The sequence below is a fragment of the Coregonus clupeaformis genome, chromosome 9 (genome assembly GCF_020615455.1).
Source record: "Coregonus clupeaformis isolate EN_2021a chromosome 9, ASM2061545v1, whole genome shotgun sequence".
Lineage (NCBI taxonomy): Eukaryota > Metazoa > Chordata > Actinopteri > Salmoniformes > Salmonidae > Coregonus > Coregonus clupeaformis.
In genome coordinates this window covers 35,829,804-35,844,522 of record NC_059200.1, presented here as the reverse complement: position 1 = coordinate 35,844,522, position 14,719 = coordinate 35,829,804, and the positions used below count along the sequence as shown (strand labels likewise).

At 43.9% G+C, this 14,719-nt stretch overlaps 1 protein-coding gene across 15 annotated transcripts in view; it reads right to left on the bottom strand.

Annotated features, from left to right (window-relative positions):
- LOC121582898 (neural cell adhesion molecule 1-like) overlaps positions 1-14,433 on the bottom strand; it is a 317,435-nt gene extending 303,002 nt beyond the window's left edge. For all 15 annotated transcript variants that reach the window (XM_045222573.1, XM_045222582.1, XM_045222574.1 and 12 more), the window contains exon 1: positions 14,205-14,433. In XM_045222573.1, coding sequence (XP_045078508.1) covers positions 14,205-14,256 — 52 coding nt within the window. In that variant the 5' untranslated portion in view covers positions 14,257-14,433. The remainder of the gene's footprint in view (positions 1-14,204) is intronic.
- Between the last annotated feature and the right edge of the window lie 286 nt (positions 14,434-14,719).

Sequence of the window (14,719 nt, the reverse complement as noted above, 5' to 3'; positions counted from 1 at the left end):
CTACAGATGAACGTGGTACCGTCAGGCGTTTAGAAATTGCTCCCAAGTATGAACCAGACTTGTGGAGGTCTACAATTGTTTTTGGCTGATTTCTTTTGATTTTCCCATGATGTCAAGCAAAGAGGCACTGAGTTTGAAGGTAGGCCTTGAAATAAATCCACAGGTACACCTCCAATTGACTCAAATGATGTCAATTAGCCTATCAGAAGCTTCTAAAGCCATGACATTATTTTCTGGAATTTTCCAAGCTGTTTAAAGGCACAGTCAACTTAGTGTATGTAAACTTCTGACCCACTGGAATTGTGATACAGTGAATTATAAGTGAAATAATCTGTCTGTAAACAATTGTTGGAAAAATTAATTGTGTCATGCACAAAGTAGATGCCAAAACTATAGTTTGTTAACAAGAAATGTGTGGAGTGGTTGAAAAACGAGTTTTAATGACTCCAACCTAATTGTATGTAAACTTCCGACTTCAACTGTATGTGGCACAACGGTTTACAGATTCAACACATCAACTATTATTTATTTAGGATGCTGAAAGTAAAAGATTACAAAGATAACATTATGTGCAATTTAGCCAAACAGGTTTAGAATAATTCTTCATCTATTTCGATGGGCATAGTTAGCTGGTTGTCTTTGTAGGGAGAGAGTGAGACGATCGTTGCAGCGTTGCAAGCGAAGCACAATGTTGCCTCCAACTCTCATTTTCTTGCCTGACAGAACAATTACAGAGTTCCCCAATGTTAGCTGATTAGTTACGAAGCTAGGACAGTTTCCAAATGAATTGCAACGGTAGAAACAGGACAAAACAAGCAACTTATTAGCAGGCTATGTAAACAAATATCACCACAATTCAATATCATCTGAGCTCCACTGCGTGGGCATCTACCCTAACACGACAGCTAAGCTGTCAAATAATAGGAAAACGAGGCAATGTATTGCTTATGAATATCTGTACGTAGCAAACATGACAAACCATGACCTAAGCCCAACAGATAAACACAAATTACTCTAGCCTTCATTTTGGTGGTTAGTTAGTTGGTTGTTTGTATGGCTAGCTAGTGAAAGTGACAGCTGAGGTTGACGCTTCGCAAGCACAGCCCAAATTTACCGCCACACACAACTTTTCTTGACTGACAGACTAGCTAGCTAGCTAGCTATAGCAAGCTGCTTGGGCTGTTTCCATTTAATTACATCGGTAGAAACAAGACAAAACAACCAACTAGTTAGCTGACTATATACAGCTAAACACTGCAACTATTTCCATGAGACAGAGAGCAGTCATCGAGCTCCTGCTCCACCACTACCACTGATTTGTTCGCCTGTACCTACCAAGTGATCATGACAGGATTTGCTTCTCAGAGAGCTATTCCCCAAGTTTCACAGCATCAAACATCAACAACACCAAACATATATCTGCCATTTACTTATTTCACTCAACTAAACATCATTGCTTTCAAAGTGCTGTGGCAACCCAGGGGCCAGCAGGGAGCTACAAAGGAAGGAGCAGGACCTTGATCAGCTCCCGAGGGCTAGAGAGGCCAAGGTGAGTCAGCACCATGGACAGCTCAACAGGCACCAATTGGGGCTGGTGATTCAACACCAATACTACCCAGTCCAGGTGCTGCAACCAATTGGCACCTGGAATTGGTCCCACCTGTCCCTTGTTACCCCAAATTGGTATAAGTAGAGGTGCAGTCACTTGGGCGCTTGGGCAGACAGGCAGAGGGTATGCCTAGACCTCAGAAGAACCGGAGAAGAGGACCCATTTCCGGGAAGCACGCTACCCGGCACAAGTTGAGAGCAAGTATTGAAACCCCGGACTCATTGCTCTCTATCTTTTTTTGATTATTAACACAGGCGATCCGAGGAGCCGCCACGCCCATTACCTGAGAGGCCTTTCAGTTGTATTTCTACCCTCCCCGTTCCCCCCAACCTTTATTAAAGAACAACTTTTGTTTGAGTACCGCAAAACGGTCTCTCGCTGTCTTATTGTATTTTGAGTTTCACCTCTGACTCCCCTGGGCTGCCAGAGTTGGTGGAGAATGCGGGCATAACCCTCCCATGCTCTGAACTCACAATAAAATAAGGAGCCGGTGGTCATCATGGAAGACACTGTAACTCAGCTGGTGCAAGCCCAAATGCAGCAAGGCAAAAGCCTCCTTGCCCTTCAGGAGGCCATCACACAGCTTAGCCAAGCCATGGTCCAGTCGGAACGAATGACGGAACCAGGCAAGGTCCTCCAAGTTAACTGCTGAAGATGACATTGAAACTTAACTAGAGGTATTTGAGCGCAACTCAGAGGGAGGGCTGGCAAAGTGGCCACGTTTATGACTGGAGAAGCCCAGAGGGCCTGTTGGGACTTGGCACTGGTGGACCTTGACAACTATGCTGTTCAGAAAACTGCCATCTTGGCCCATTATGTGCACAACCTACCAAACCGGGCCCAACGGTTCCACTCCTGGGCCTATGATGGCCATGCTCTGGTAAGACCTCAAATAGATGAGATGGTTAGACTATCTAGAAGTTGGCTTACCACGGGGGACAGGCCATCAGCAATAGATCGACTGGCAATGAACATACAGTTGAAGTCAGAAGTTTACATATACTTAGGTTGGAGTCATTAAAAGTCGGTTAGGACATCTACTTTGTGCATGACACAAGTAATTTTTCCAACAATTGTTTACAGACATATTATTTCACTTATAATTCACTGTATCACAAATCCAGTGGGTCAGACGTTTACATACACTAAGTTGACTGTGCCTTTAAACAGCTTGGAAAATTCCAGAAAATGATGTCATAGCTTTAGAAGCTTCTGATAGGCTAATTGACATAATTTGAGTCAATTGGAGGTGTACTCAGTGCCTCTTTGCTTGACATCATGGGAAAATCAAAAGAAATCAGCCAAGACCTCAGAAAAACAATTGTAGACCTCCACAAGTCTGGTTCATCCTTGGGAGCAATTTCCAAACGCCTGAAGGTACCACGTTCATCTGTACAAACAATAGTACACAAGTATAAACACCATGGGACCACGCAGCCGTCAAACCGTTCAGGAAGGAGACACGTTCTGTCTCCTAGAGATTAACGTACTTTGGTGCGAAAAGTGCAAATCAATCCCAGAACAACAGCAAAGGACCTTGTGAAGATGTTGGAGGAAACAGGTACAAAAGTATCTATATCCACAGTAAAACAAGTCCTATATCGACATAACCTGAAAGGCCACTCACCAAGGAAGAAGCCACTGCTCCAAAACCGCTATAAATAAGCCATACTACAGTTTGCAACTGCACATGGGGACAAATATCGTACTTTTTGGAGAAATGTCCTCTGGTCTGATGAAACAAAAATATAACTGTTTGGCCATAATGACCATCGTTATGTTTGGAGGAAAAAGGGGGTTCTTGCAACCCGAAAAACACCATTCCAACCGTGAAGCACGGGGGTGGCAGCATCATGCTGTGGGGGTGCTTTGCTGCAGGAGGGACTGGTGCACTTCACAAAATAGATGGCATCATGAGGAAGGAAAATTATGTGGATATATTGAAGCAACATCTCAAGACATCAGTCAGGAAGTTAAAGCTTGGTCGCAAATGGGTCTTCCAAATGGACAATGACCCCAAGCATACTTCCAAAGTTGTGGCAAAATGGCTTAAGGACAACAAAGTCAAGGTATTGGAGTGGCCATCACAAAGCCCTGACCTCAATCCTATAGAACATTTGTGGGCAAAACTGAAAAAGCGTGTGTGAGCAAGAAGGCCTACAAACCTGACTCAGTTACACCAGCTCTGTCAGGAGGAATGGGCCAAAATTCACCCAACTTATTGTGGGAAGCTTGTGGAAGGCTACCCGAAACGTTTGACCCAAGTTAAAAATTTAAAGTCAATGATACCAAATACTAATTGAGTGTATGTAAACTTCTGACCCTCTGGGAATGTGATGAAATAAATAAAATCTGAAATAAATCATTCTCATTTCACATTCTTAAAATAAAGTGGTGATCCTAACTGACCTAAAACAGGATTACTTTGGCTAAGGTGTATGTAAACTTCCGACTTCAACTGTACGTATCCGGGGCCTCCCCACCGACACAAAGTGCCATGCTGCCCCCTCAGTTGACGCCCTGGTCGCTTTATTCAAAATCAGCAGATTACTGTAGAGATGTTGCAAAGCAGTAGAGCCCAGTAGCCCAATAGGCCCAGTAGACCTGAAGTCAAGGCTGAACCAATACGTGGTAGAAAGGGAGACGCCTATTTGAACCCCACTTCAAGGCAGCCTCCTATTACTGAACCCAGATCACCCCCGAGGTGGCGGCAGCTAGTTAACGGGGACCAGAGATGGTGTTACACCTGTGGCCAGGAGGGACACCTGGCCTGGAGCTGCCCGGGAAACGATGAGTCCATGCCAACGGCCAGTCCCGCAGAGAAGACCACCAGAAGGTGCGACTACCTCACAACCTGCTGCGCCCACGAAGCAACTGCAGCCCCCCAGATCCCCGTCAAATTCGGCAATCAGGACGCAGCCGCCTTGTAGGACACAGGTAGTATGGTCACTCTCATCAAGCCTCAGTTTGCCGCCAACCCCTTAGGGCCACCCATAACAGTGGCTTGTATACCTGCAGATACGAAAAGTTACCCCACCTGCTGCGTGGAAGTGCAAACCCCTTAAGGTAGCTTTGTGATTGTAGCCAGGGTAGTAGAGAAATGCTAGTAGATGTCCTAGTGGGCCGGACTGCCCGATTTTCCAGAGATTCTGGAGCAGAGGGGCAACAGCCCCTAGGAGAACAGCTTTAGGGAAAACTTGAACGGTTCCCCGACGTAGAAGCGTCATACCAGGCTGTGCTGCCGCTTCCCTGCCCACCTCCTCAGACTCTGTGGAGGCCCCAGCCAATCCCCCCTCAGCTCCCCCCGGCACCGACCGAGATGAAGAGAACCCCTGGGAGGAGAACTCCCCTGGTGAAATGTTTTCAGAGTTTCCCTTTGCGGAGGAAAGGGAACCTCCCTGGGACAGTTCGGCACGATCCCAACCTGGAGCAGGCAAGGACAAGTGTGGGAGCTGTCGGTGGAAAATCAGTAGAGGGGGTGAGTGATCGTTCCTTTCCACATTTTGCGTTCAAAAATAATCTATTTTATTGGGTTGTGAAAGTGGGAGATTAAATGGTAGAACAACTCTTAGTGCCCAAATGTTACATTTCCAAAGTCCTAAACCTAGCACACTCACATTTGCTTGGAGCACACCTAGGAGTGGAGCAAACATATGATCGGATCCTGGCTTGGTTCTACTGGCCCGGAGTGAAGAGGGCTGTCCAGGATTACTGCTGGCAGTGCGAGGAATGCCAGAAAACAATCCCCGAAGGTAACCTATCAAAATCCCTTAATCCCTTTACTAATAATCGAGACCCCTTTTTAGAGGATAGCCATGAACGTAGTGGGACCTCTGCCCAAGTCCAATCGAGGACATATGTACATCTTGGTAATCATGGACTACGCCACCCGCTACCCTGAGGCCATCCCACTACGTGCCGCCAGCGCCCGTGCCATGGCACGGGAACTGTTCCTTCTCTTCAGTCGTGTGGGGATTGCAGAAAAAGTCCTGACTGATCAAGGACAGTGCTTCATGTCCCGGGTAATGAAAGAAATGTGCAGGATGTTAAAGGTGAGCCAAATTCGTGCTTCTGTGTACCATCCCCAAACCGATGGGCTTGTGGAACGATTTAACAAAACCCTGAAGCAAATGTTAAGGAGAGCCATTGACGCAGAAGGAAAAAATTGGGACCAGCTAATACCCTTTGTTCTGTTCTCCATCAGAGAGATCCCAAAGGCATCAACAGGATTCTCACCCTTCGAACTCCAGTATGGCAGACGGCCCCGGGGCTTGCTGGACCTGGCAAAGGAGGCCTGGGAGCAACAACCCTCCCCTCACCATTCAGTTATTGAATGCGTGGAGGAGATGCGCCACTGCATGGCGAGAGTCGATGCAGGAACACATGCTCCAAGCTCAGCAGGCCCACGCCTGGGTCTACAACAGGGGGGCCCGACTCCGCAAATGCACTCCAGGAGAACTGGTCTTAGTACTCATCCCCACCTCCGACTGCAAATTCCTGGCCAAGTGGCAGGTCCAGTATGAGATAGTAGAACAAGTGAATGCGGTGAACTACAAAGTAAAGCAACATCGTCACGGAACCTGGAAAGACGGTGAGATTAAGGCCATACCACATCCCAGAGGCTAAGAGAGATATCATCCGAGAGGAGGTGAAGAAGATGTTAGAACTAGACATCATTGAAGAATCCCACAGTTCTTGGGCTAGCCCCATTGTACTATTGCCCAATGGTAGCACTCGGTTCTATAATGACTTCCGGAAGTTAAATGAGATTTGAAATGTTGATGCTTACTCTATGCCCAGAGTAGACAAACTAATCGAGAGGTTAGGGCCTGCCCGCTTTATCTCCACATTAGATTTGACCAAGGGATACTAGCAGGTACCCCTGACGGAAGCCGCCAAAGAAAAGACGGCCTTCTCCACTCCAGAGGGACTATTCCACTATCTGGTCCTTCGGTTTGGGTGCACGGAGCTCCGGCCACCTTCCAACGCATGATGGACAGATCCTGTGACCCCACCGTGAGTATGCAGCAGCCTACCTGGATGACATAGTCCTTCATAGTTCAGAATGGACCACCCATCTAGCACGGCTGGACGCAGTCTTGAGGGCCCTACAAGAGGCCGGCCTGACGGCCAACCCCAGAGAATGCAGGCTGGACCTAGAGGAGGCTGAATATCTGGGCTACACGATTGGCCGGGGGAGCGTCAAACCTCAGTAGCAAAAAGTGGAGGCTATTTAAACCTGGCCTAAGCCCACCACAAAGAAGCAGGTTGGTGGGTTATTATCAACGGTTTATTCCCCAGTTTGCCACAACTGCTGCCCTCTCCATGACATGACCAGACAAACGATTGCCCCACCACGTCACTTGGACAAAAGAGGCGGACCAGGCTTTCACCACCCGGCGCAAGTTGAGAGCAAGTATTGAAACCCCGGACTCATCGCTCTCTTTCAAAGTCAGAGGAGCCGCCACGCCGGACACAGAGTGACTCACCCGTTACCTTAATATGCCATTTAGCAGACGCTTTTATCCAAAGCGACTTACAGTCATGCGTGCATACATTTTTGTGTATGGGTGGTCCCGGGAATCGAACCCACTACCTTGGCGTTACAAGCGCCGTGCTCTACCAGCTGAGCTACAGAGGACCACCAGAAGGTTACCTGAGAGGCCTTTCAGTTATATTTCTCCCCTCCCCGATCCCCCCAACCTTTACTAAAGAACAACTTTTGTTTGAGCACCGCAAAATGGTCTCCCGCTGTCTTATGTTATTGTGAGTTTCACCTCTGACTCCCCTGGGCTGCCACAGTGCAAGGACATGTTTGAGTCCATATCACCAACCAACATAGATACAGCCTCTTCCACAGTGAAAAGTCATTGCCGCTTTGGCGCTGTCATTTTGAGTAATTAAGTCATTTTTTATTTTAAAAGTAAAATGACAGCATACCCTGTTTCTGGTTTCTGGTTCATAACAACAAGCTTTTAGCAAGTTAATTTTGTGATATTGACACAGATATTATTGTTAGAAAAACAAGGTCGTTCTCAGCCGCTATAGTAATTTAAAGAAAGGCCGTTGAAGGCAGTTATGGGTTCTAAAGGGTTATAAACCTGCTGTATGTAAAATATTGTGACTCTGGACAACATAATGATGTTTGTTTCCAACATTATGGATGTTTTCCTAAAGAAGTAAAATCCCCTTCGTGTTTTGTTTCCTTGCCCCGTTATCGCGATACTGGTATCGTCCCGGCCCTAGTAAACGCTTGTTGATAGTAATTAGTAATCTATCATGGATCATAACAAGCAGTTATTTTCTGATGACCTAAGAATAGTCCTGCATCAACATTGAGACACTGACATTGCCTGTGCTTAAGGTGTGGAGATAGCAGCACAATTTTACTAAGGAATAAACAATTCTAGAGACTAGCACACATCCTGTCATGTTCTTCTCTCCCAGTGGAGCCCATGTTTTCTTTGCTTCACACAAAGATGCTGCAGCATTATCCATAGGACCTATAAAACCAACCTAGCCAATCAGCAGGTGTGCATCTAACCCACAGGATGAGCTAAGTGCCATTGCTAGGTGCCAATACATCAGAGTAATGAGTCCTTCCCTGGGTTTGGGGGACAATACAGCACATGCCCCCTGTCCTCCATGTGTCCCTCACTAACAGCCATGTGTGTGTGTGTGTGTGTGTGTGTGTGCACATCCAGGGTCCCATAGATGGTCGCCTCTCGACTTTCGAAAGCCTTTCCACTTCAATTAAGAAAAATATCCTTTCAGAGACTGGGGGGGGGGGCTGGGTTGCTTTTCAGTATGACAAACCCAAACCCATTTCTCTTTCTTTTTTCCCCTCCAATACTCTCCATAGGACACCTTCAGAGCTTACACAATGCAAATCAGTCTGGGTCCCTATTCATGGTTTAATTAATATGCAAAGACGGCCCATCCTTATCAAACAGTCAGCAATGGAAAAAAACAACACAAGCTGCCAATGGAGTAATTTCAAATGTTTCATCCATTTGCTCTTTCATTCAAGAAGTGAAATATGAAACCATTTGGTTTTGATGATAACTTCCCAGTTTCTGACAATTATTCCAACATACTGATCTTAATATGAGACAGTAAAACCATGCACCATGCAGGCCTTCAACTGCACTAGAGCCACAGAAATATCATTGACTTGAACACATAGCGAAGAGTCTTTACACTCTTGGAAAAATAGGTGCTATCTAGAACCTACCCTTTTTGATTCCAGGTAGAACCCTTTTGGTTTCATATTGTCATACCGTCCTTCTCTCATACCGGGATTTACGGTATTACCGGCATATGGCATAGCACACAAGGGGGCGCTACAAACGCAAGAAAAGCTCATTGAGTCTCTATTACCAGAATGCTAACAAGATTAGCACAAACTAATAGCGAAATCACATACACGCTGTTAGCTAAATGCTAACGAGCAAAAACAAAAATAAACTAATTGCAAAAACTGCTCAAATACAGCTCATAAAGTTATACACGCATAGCTAGTAGCTACCAAATGTCATTTTAGGTGAGTGTGGACATAAAAGTGAAAGTGAACGAGAGAAACTGTGCAAATAAACGTTGTGATGCATGATTTTCTGAAGGAATGTGTAGATGGAGCAGATGGGAGAAGAACGGAGGAGAAAAAAAACGCTAGTAGGAAGCACAGGGAAAAAATGGCAGCTGTACAGATAACTCATCCAAAACTCTTAAAGCCATTATAAGATATCTTGTGGCTAAATGTTTGTATTTACAAACAAACACGTGACTGGCTCAACTGTTCTGGGGAACTACGGTAAGCTTCATAATTAAAAATAATGTGACAGGTGAAGTGAAGAACACAATCTGCTTTATCTCCTAAGAAACTGCACACGTTGACTGCAGGTAATAACTTAAAAAGTAGCTACACCCTTAGAAAAAAGGGTTCCAAAAGGTTTCTTTGGCTGTCCCCATAGGAGAACCCTTTTTGGTTCCAGGTAGAACTCTTTTGGGTTCCATGTAAAACCCTCTGTGGAAAGGGTTCTACATTGAACCCAAAAGGGTCCTACCTGGAACCAAAAGGGTTCTACCTAGAACCAAAAAGGGTTCTTCAAAGGAATCTCCTATGGGGATAGCCGAAGAACCGTTTAAGGTTCTAGATAACACCTTTTTTTCTAAGAGTGTACAAATACTCAAATGTATTGAACAATTTAAAATAAATAGTTTTGCTGGTATTGACGGTATTGAAAAACTATCCCGTGGCTTTTTCCAAATACCCCAGTATACGATATATACGGTATACCCCCCCAAGCCTAGGTAGAACCAGAAAGGGTTCTACATGGAACCCAAAAGGGTTCTACGTGTAACCAAAAAAGGGGGATCCTATGGGGACAGCCCAAGAACCATTTTGGAACCCTTTTTTCTAAGAGTGTAGGATAACATCTGCAATCTCCTCATCAGGCTTCAGCAAATGGAAGAAGTGGCGATGCAATAAATGATTCACCGATGAGATTCTGTTTCGTGGTTAATCATATTACCTTTTAGCCTGCCAGTTGAGCAAATCATTTAAGCCTTTTCACTTTCAGTCTATTATTGCTCTTGCTGTCTTACTCAATAATTAAATATAGGGGAACTTATAATTTTTGACTGGATTGGTTCAAAGGGCCTCTCTTAGGTTTATGTTCCATGAACACTCATCCTTGGGATGAAATCAATTATTCAAAATGTGGCTATGAACACATTTCACCTCACTAAATTGACTTGCCGCCAATCTCCACATTCAGTCTTTTGAACAATCCTAGACACACAGTGGTTCTGCTACATGTTGGCGAACACAATCAGCATTGACCGCAAAATCTGCTATGGGAGGGCTGCCAGATGGAATGATAAACTTTAAAAGAGGTTGCTATTAACTCCTCGTTGGGCCCACACCGGGAGATCAAGGGCAGATGTGCCATTATGTACAGGAGGAATTACCTATATTTCATAAGCACAGATCATTACAAACAACAGTAGTGTTAAATTGAAGAATATCAATGTTATGCCAAATTTGAAGTATAATTTACCTCCAATCTGGGTGGGATAAGGTCATCCTCCATGTGGATACACACAGTTAAGTTATGCCATAAAGTGGAGGTGCTAACAATAGCAATCTGGAACAAGGGCCGTAATATTTACAATGCAACATTATTGCAGAGTTATGGCAACAGAGAAGTCTGAAACTGTGTGCATCCCTTTAAACGCTATGCCTCTCACACAACTGGAATGGGACGGGGTTTGAAGTATACAGCTGGATGTTTTATTCATATCCCATTCCAAGCAACAGACCGAAAGCCTTATAATTTTCCCTTGTTAGGCTGCTTTTTACAGTTTCCTCCTCTCAAAAATAGGCAATCCTATTTTCATAGTGGCTTTGAACTTGCCACAGAAGTTGAAGTCCCAGAGATGTTAACCATCTTGGAATTGTTTATTTTCTCCCCAACTGTTGACTAATCTTAAACTTCGCCCTCTTCTTGAGGTGAACTCTACGACTAACACACTTTTTGGAAAGTCTTTGCACTCCCTTTTCTTTATTTGCTTGACTTTAAAGAACTCCCTGAAGCGTGTTCTCTCCTGGATTTACTTCTTCTTTGATGTTGATTGTGACCTGAACCTGGCAAAAAGCACCAGGGCCAGGGGCTTCCCAGAGAATGTCGCCAATGTGATGGGAATGTGTGGCGGGGGCCATCGTTTGGCTGGCAGTCACACATGCACTTAATGGTAAGGGACGCTGCAGGAGCAGCTGCATGCTAACATTAACATGTCAACACCAGACAATCGCACGGGCACAGTTTCTGCACCATTACCCCTTGTCACAAATCTCATCACCCCAATGCAATATATGTTCAAACCGTGACAGGAGTCAACTACACAAGCTCCTTAAAACAGCTCTGACGGACAAAAGTGATGTATAAAAATGAGGAGGGAAGAAAGAATGGAGGTGGTTCTCAAATGTGCTTTTTACATATGTATGATCTTAATTGGAGCCAGTTTGCTATAGCAGGAAAATAATCCTGCAGCAACAGGAAATGTGAATTATTATGTGGATTATAATTAATGGACATTTCTGTAAGGGTTAATTAAAAAAATTGTTAGGGCAAATCAAGTCTGAAATGTCAAAGTGGAAATTACAAACTTTAGAAGCCTTTTTAAAACTCAAATACACTACACCGTTACATTTCCTGCTGTGCAGGAACATTCTCAGCAACAAAATAGTGATCAAATTAAGATCTGTACTTGACTGAGTCAGAGAATGGAATGTAACCAGCAACAGCTCCCAGTCTGTCTGGTTGGATCCCCCATGTGCTCTCTGGCTTCAGACTGATGGCAACAGATGTGATGATGCTCCTCCATTCCATAGAACCAGTTACTGTTAATACTACCCCAACCAGCCAAAGACTTTGTCTCACTGCCTTTTTGTCAAGGCAGTACAATATCAGCCACTTTTCGTATTCAGTAAGTTTCTCTCTCAAACAATTATATTGAATTTCATCCAACAAATACTCTAGCGGTGATTGGGCATTTTATTGGACAGTGGCCATGGTTCCTTCTGAGTTGTTAGCCACTGGCATCGACATTTTATTATCAGCGAACTGGAAATGAATTTATTTAACTACATTGTTCCTGGGAGAAAAAAAACTGCTTTCTAACAGCATATTAATGTCAATTCTCACTTAATACCTCCCAGGCCAATCAAATAATGTGATCAATTTCTTATTTTAACTCCCTTGCAATGGGTTAGGACTTAGTTATTCACAATCATTCAATTATCTCTCTCTAGTCCATTGCACTTTCCCTCCTCAAAAAAGAACTGAAGCAGTCTCTGGGTATTTCTAGTGAACACTAGAGTAGGCTGCTGATTTTGAGGTGCTCTTAATATTCCCCCTACTGTTGCTTAGTCCTCATGACAACTTTTTGCCCCACATTCTCACTGGAGCTTCCCTTGTCCTAAACCTCCCTGCAGATCAATGTCACCCCCCTAGTTCAACCAAAGACAAAGGGGTGTTTTGTGTTTGTTTGGCAATACATTTGTTTTACACATAGTCATCTTTATGCAAAAACATACTTATTCAAAAAAAATTGTTTTAATTATTGTGTTTGTAGCGTGTATCTGCGTGTGCATGTGTGTCAGAGAGCGGGGAGGGGGGTAATATACAGACTGATCCAATATAACGGTCCTCCTGCCTGAGGACGCGATCTCTGATTGGATAGCATTGTTTACCATGGGATTTATAATGACTACTGACCCATTTATTTAGATCTTTGCATAGATAATAGTAGCATATTCTCAATTGACAGAAAAAGTAATGTCTGTTTTCTGTTATCTCTCCAAAGATCTATAGGCCTATTCAATTCGGGGAAGAAGAAAATCTTAGTCGCATATATAACCCTGTCTAGAAGGGCTAGGTCTGTATGTATTCATGTAAAATGTATTGATGTAGCTAACTACGCTCCTATGTGGCTCACATTACAAGCATGCACAGTCTGCAATGAGTAGGCTCCATGCATCAAATACAATGTAGCCTATTTAAGGCTGCAACTTTGCAACTGAAAATCAGCCTCGGGATATTCACATTTACGCATTAATTTATAAAGAGCTGGCAAACAAGTTTCATTGAAAACAAAATAAAACATTAGGCTTTCACGTTTAACCAAGACCACCAAAAAGTGTCGTACTTAAGGCGTTCCAAAAAAAAAATTGCAGGTGCTAGGGTTGAGGACCGAAACAAAGCATCCCCATTGGGAACCAAAGCTGAGAGCACAATATGTGTGGCCCTCCAAATATATATACAATATATACAGTATATAAAGCATAAAAAACGACCAAACTCTTTTGAATAGCCTATTGTAAATGGTAAGCCTATTGGTTCCTCATGAATTAAATGTGACGGACAATAATTCAAACACATGAACTGTTGGGTGATTTTGCTGACACAAAGGACCACCAAGGCAATGCTTGTTTCACTGACTCTCCTCCGAAGACCGAACGCATCCATCTCCTCCTTGGCGCTATACCCACTCCTCAGCAACAACAAAGCTCAAGGTTAGGAAAAACAGTTTGTCCAACTGCTCCTATCAAACCATGTCTATTCCAGACAGCCCAAACCATGAGTGAATGCAGCTACTCAATTATCGGACAAGTGATATTATCTTATTACGTAGAGAATTAGCCTAAACCGTAAACTACGGACAGTAGGCTACTTGTGATTTAGTCTATACAACTATGAAATAAGGTTAAAATGTCGTTAATTTCCCTTCATGTTACAACAGCCATTACTGAGAGAAGAGCCATACTATCCCGTTCGTCTCTTATCTATGAGAAACTCAGGTTTCCATAGCCTGTTTATATTCCAAGGCGACAGCTCAAATATGATAGAACTAACCGTCCATTCGTTGAGACACATATGAGACGCAGTTAGCACGGATGGGATACATACGGACGCTGCTATACTGTGAACAAAACACCAGCACTTTCAGAATTTAAAGAACTTGCATTGTAACATGTATGAGTTGGCCATATACAATAATTTCTAGAAAAAACAATTTCGAAAAACAATCTTACCTGCATAGCCAAAGAAGAGCAATGCCCAGATGAGATACCTTGTTTGAAGCATTGCAATATCTCACAAAGATATTCTCCTTGAAGAATAGATGGACAGGCTTGCTAAACGATTTCTGTGTTCTGAAGAAATATGTTTTCCAACTACTGTATTCTGATAGCAATATTCGAATTGGTCCTTACAGCTACTCGGGTACGCACGCGAGTTGCTCGCAGAATGAGTGACTAGAAGCAGCCGTAGCACACACAACACGAATTAATCCGCCTGGGCAAAACGTTCGCGCTCACACACTCAAGGAGGGCAATGGATGCAGGCACAAACTAGTGCGCTCAACTAGTCGCTCTCCACTGGGAGTAATTCGGATTCGAAACCTCTATTGATCCGTACAAAGTAGAAGTGTATTTTGAGAAGATATTTAACCAACAATATTTTGCCCGGTTATTTTCAACCATTCAAAATATTGAAGGCTACATCTGCAGCAGCTGTGGAGATGTGCAATGTGCAATTGTGCGTAATT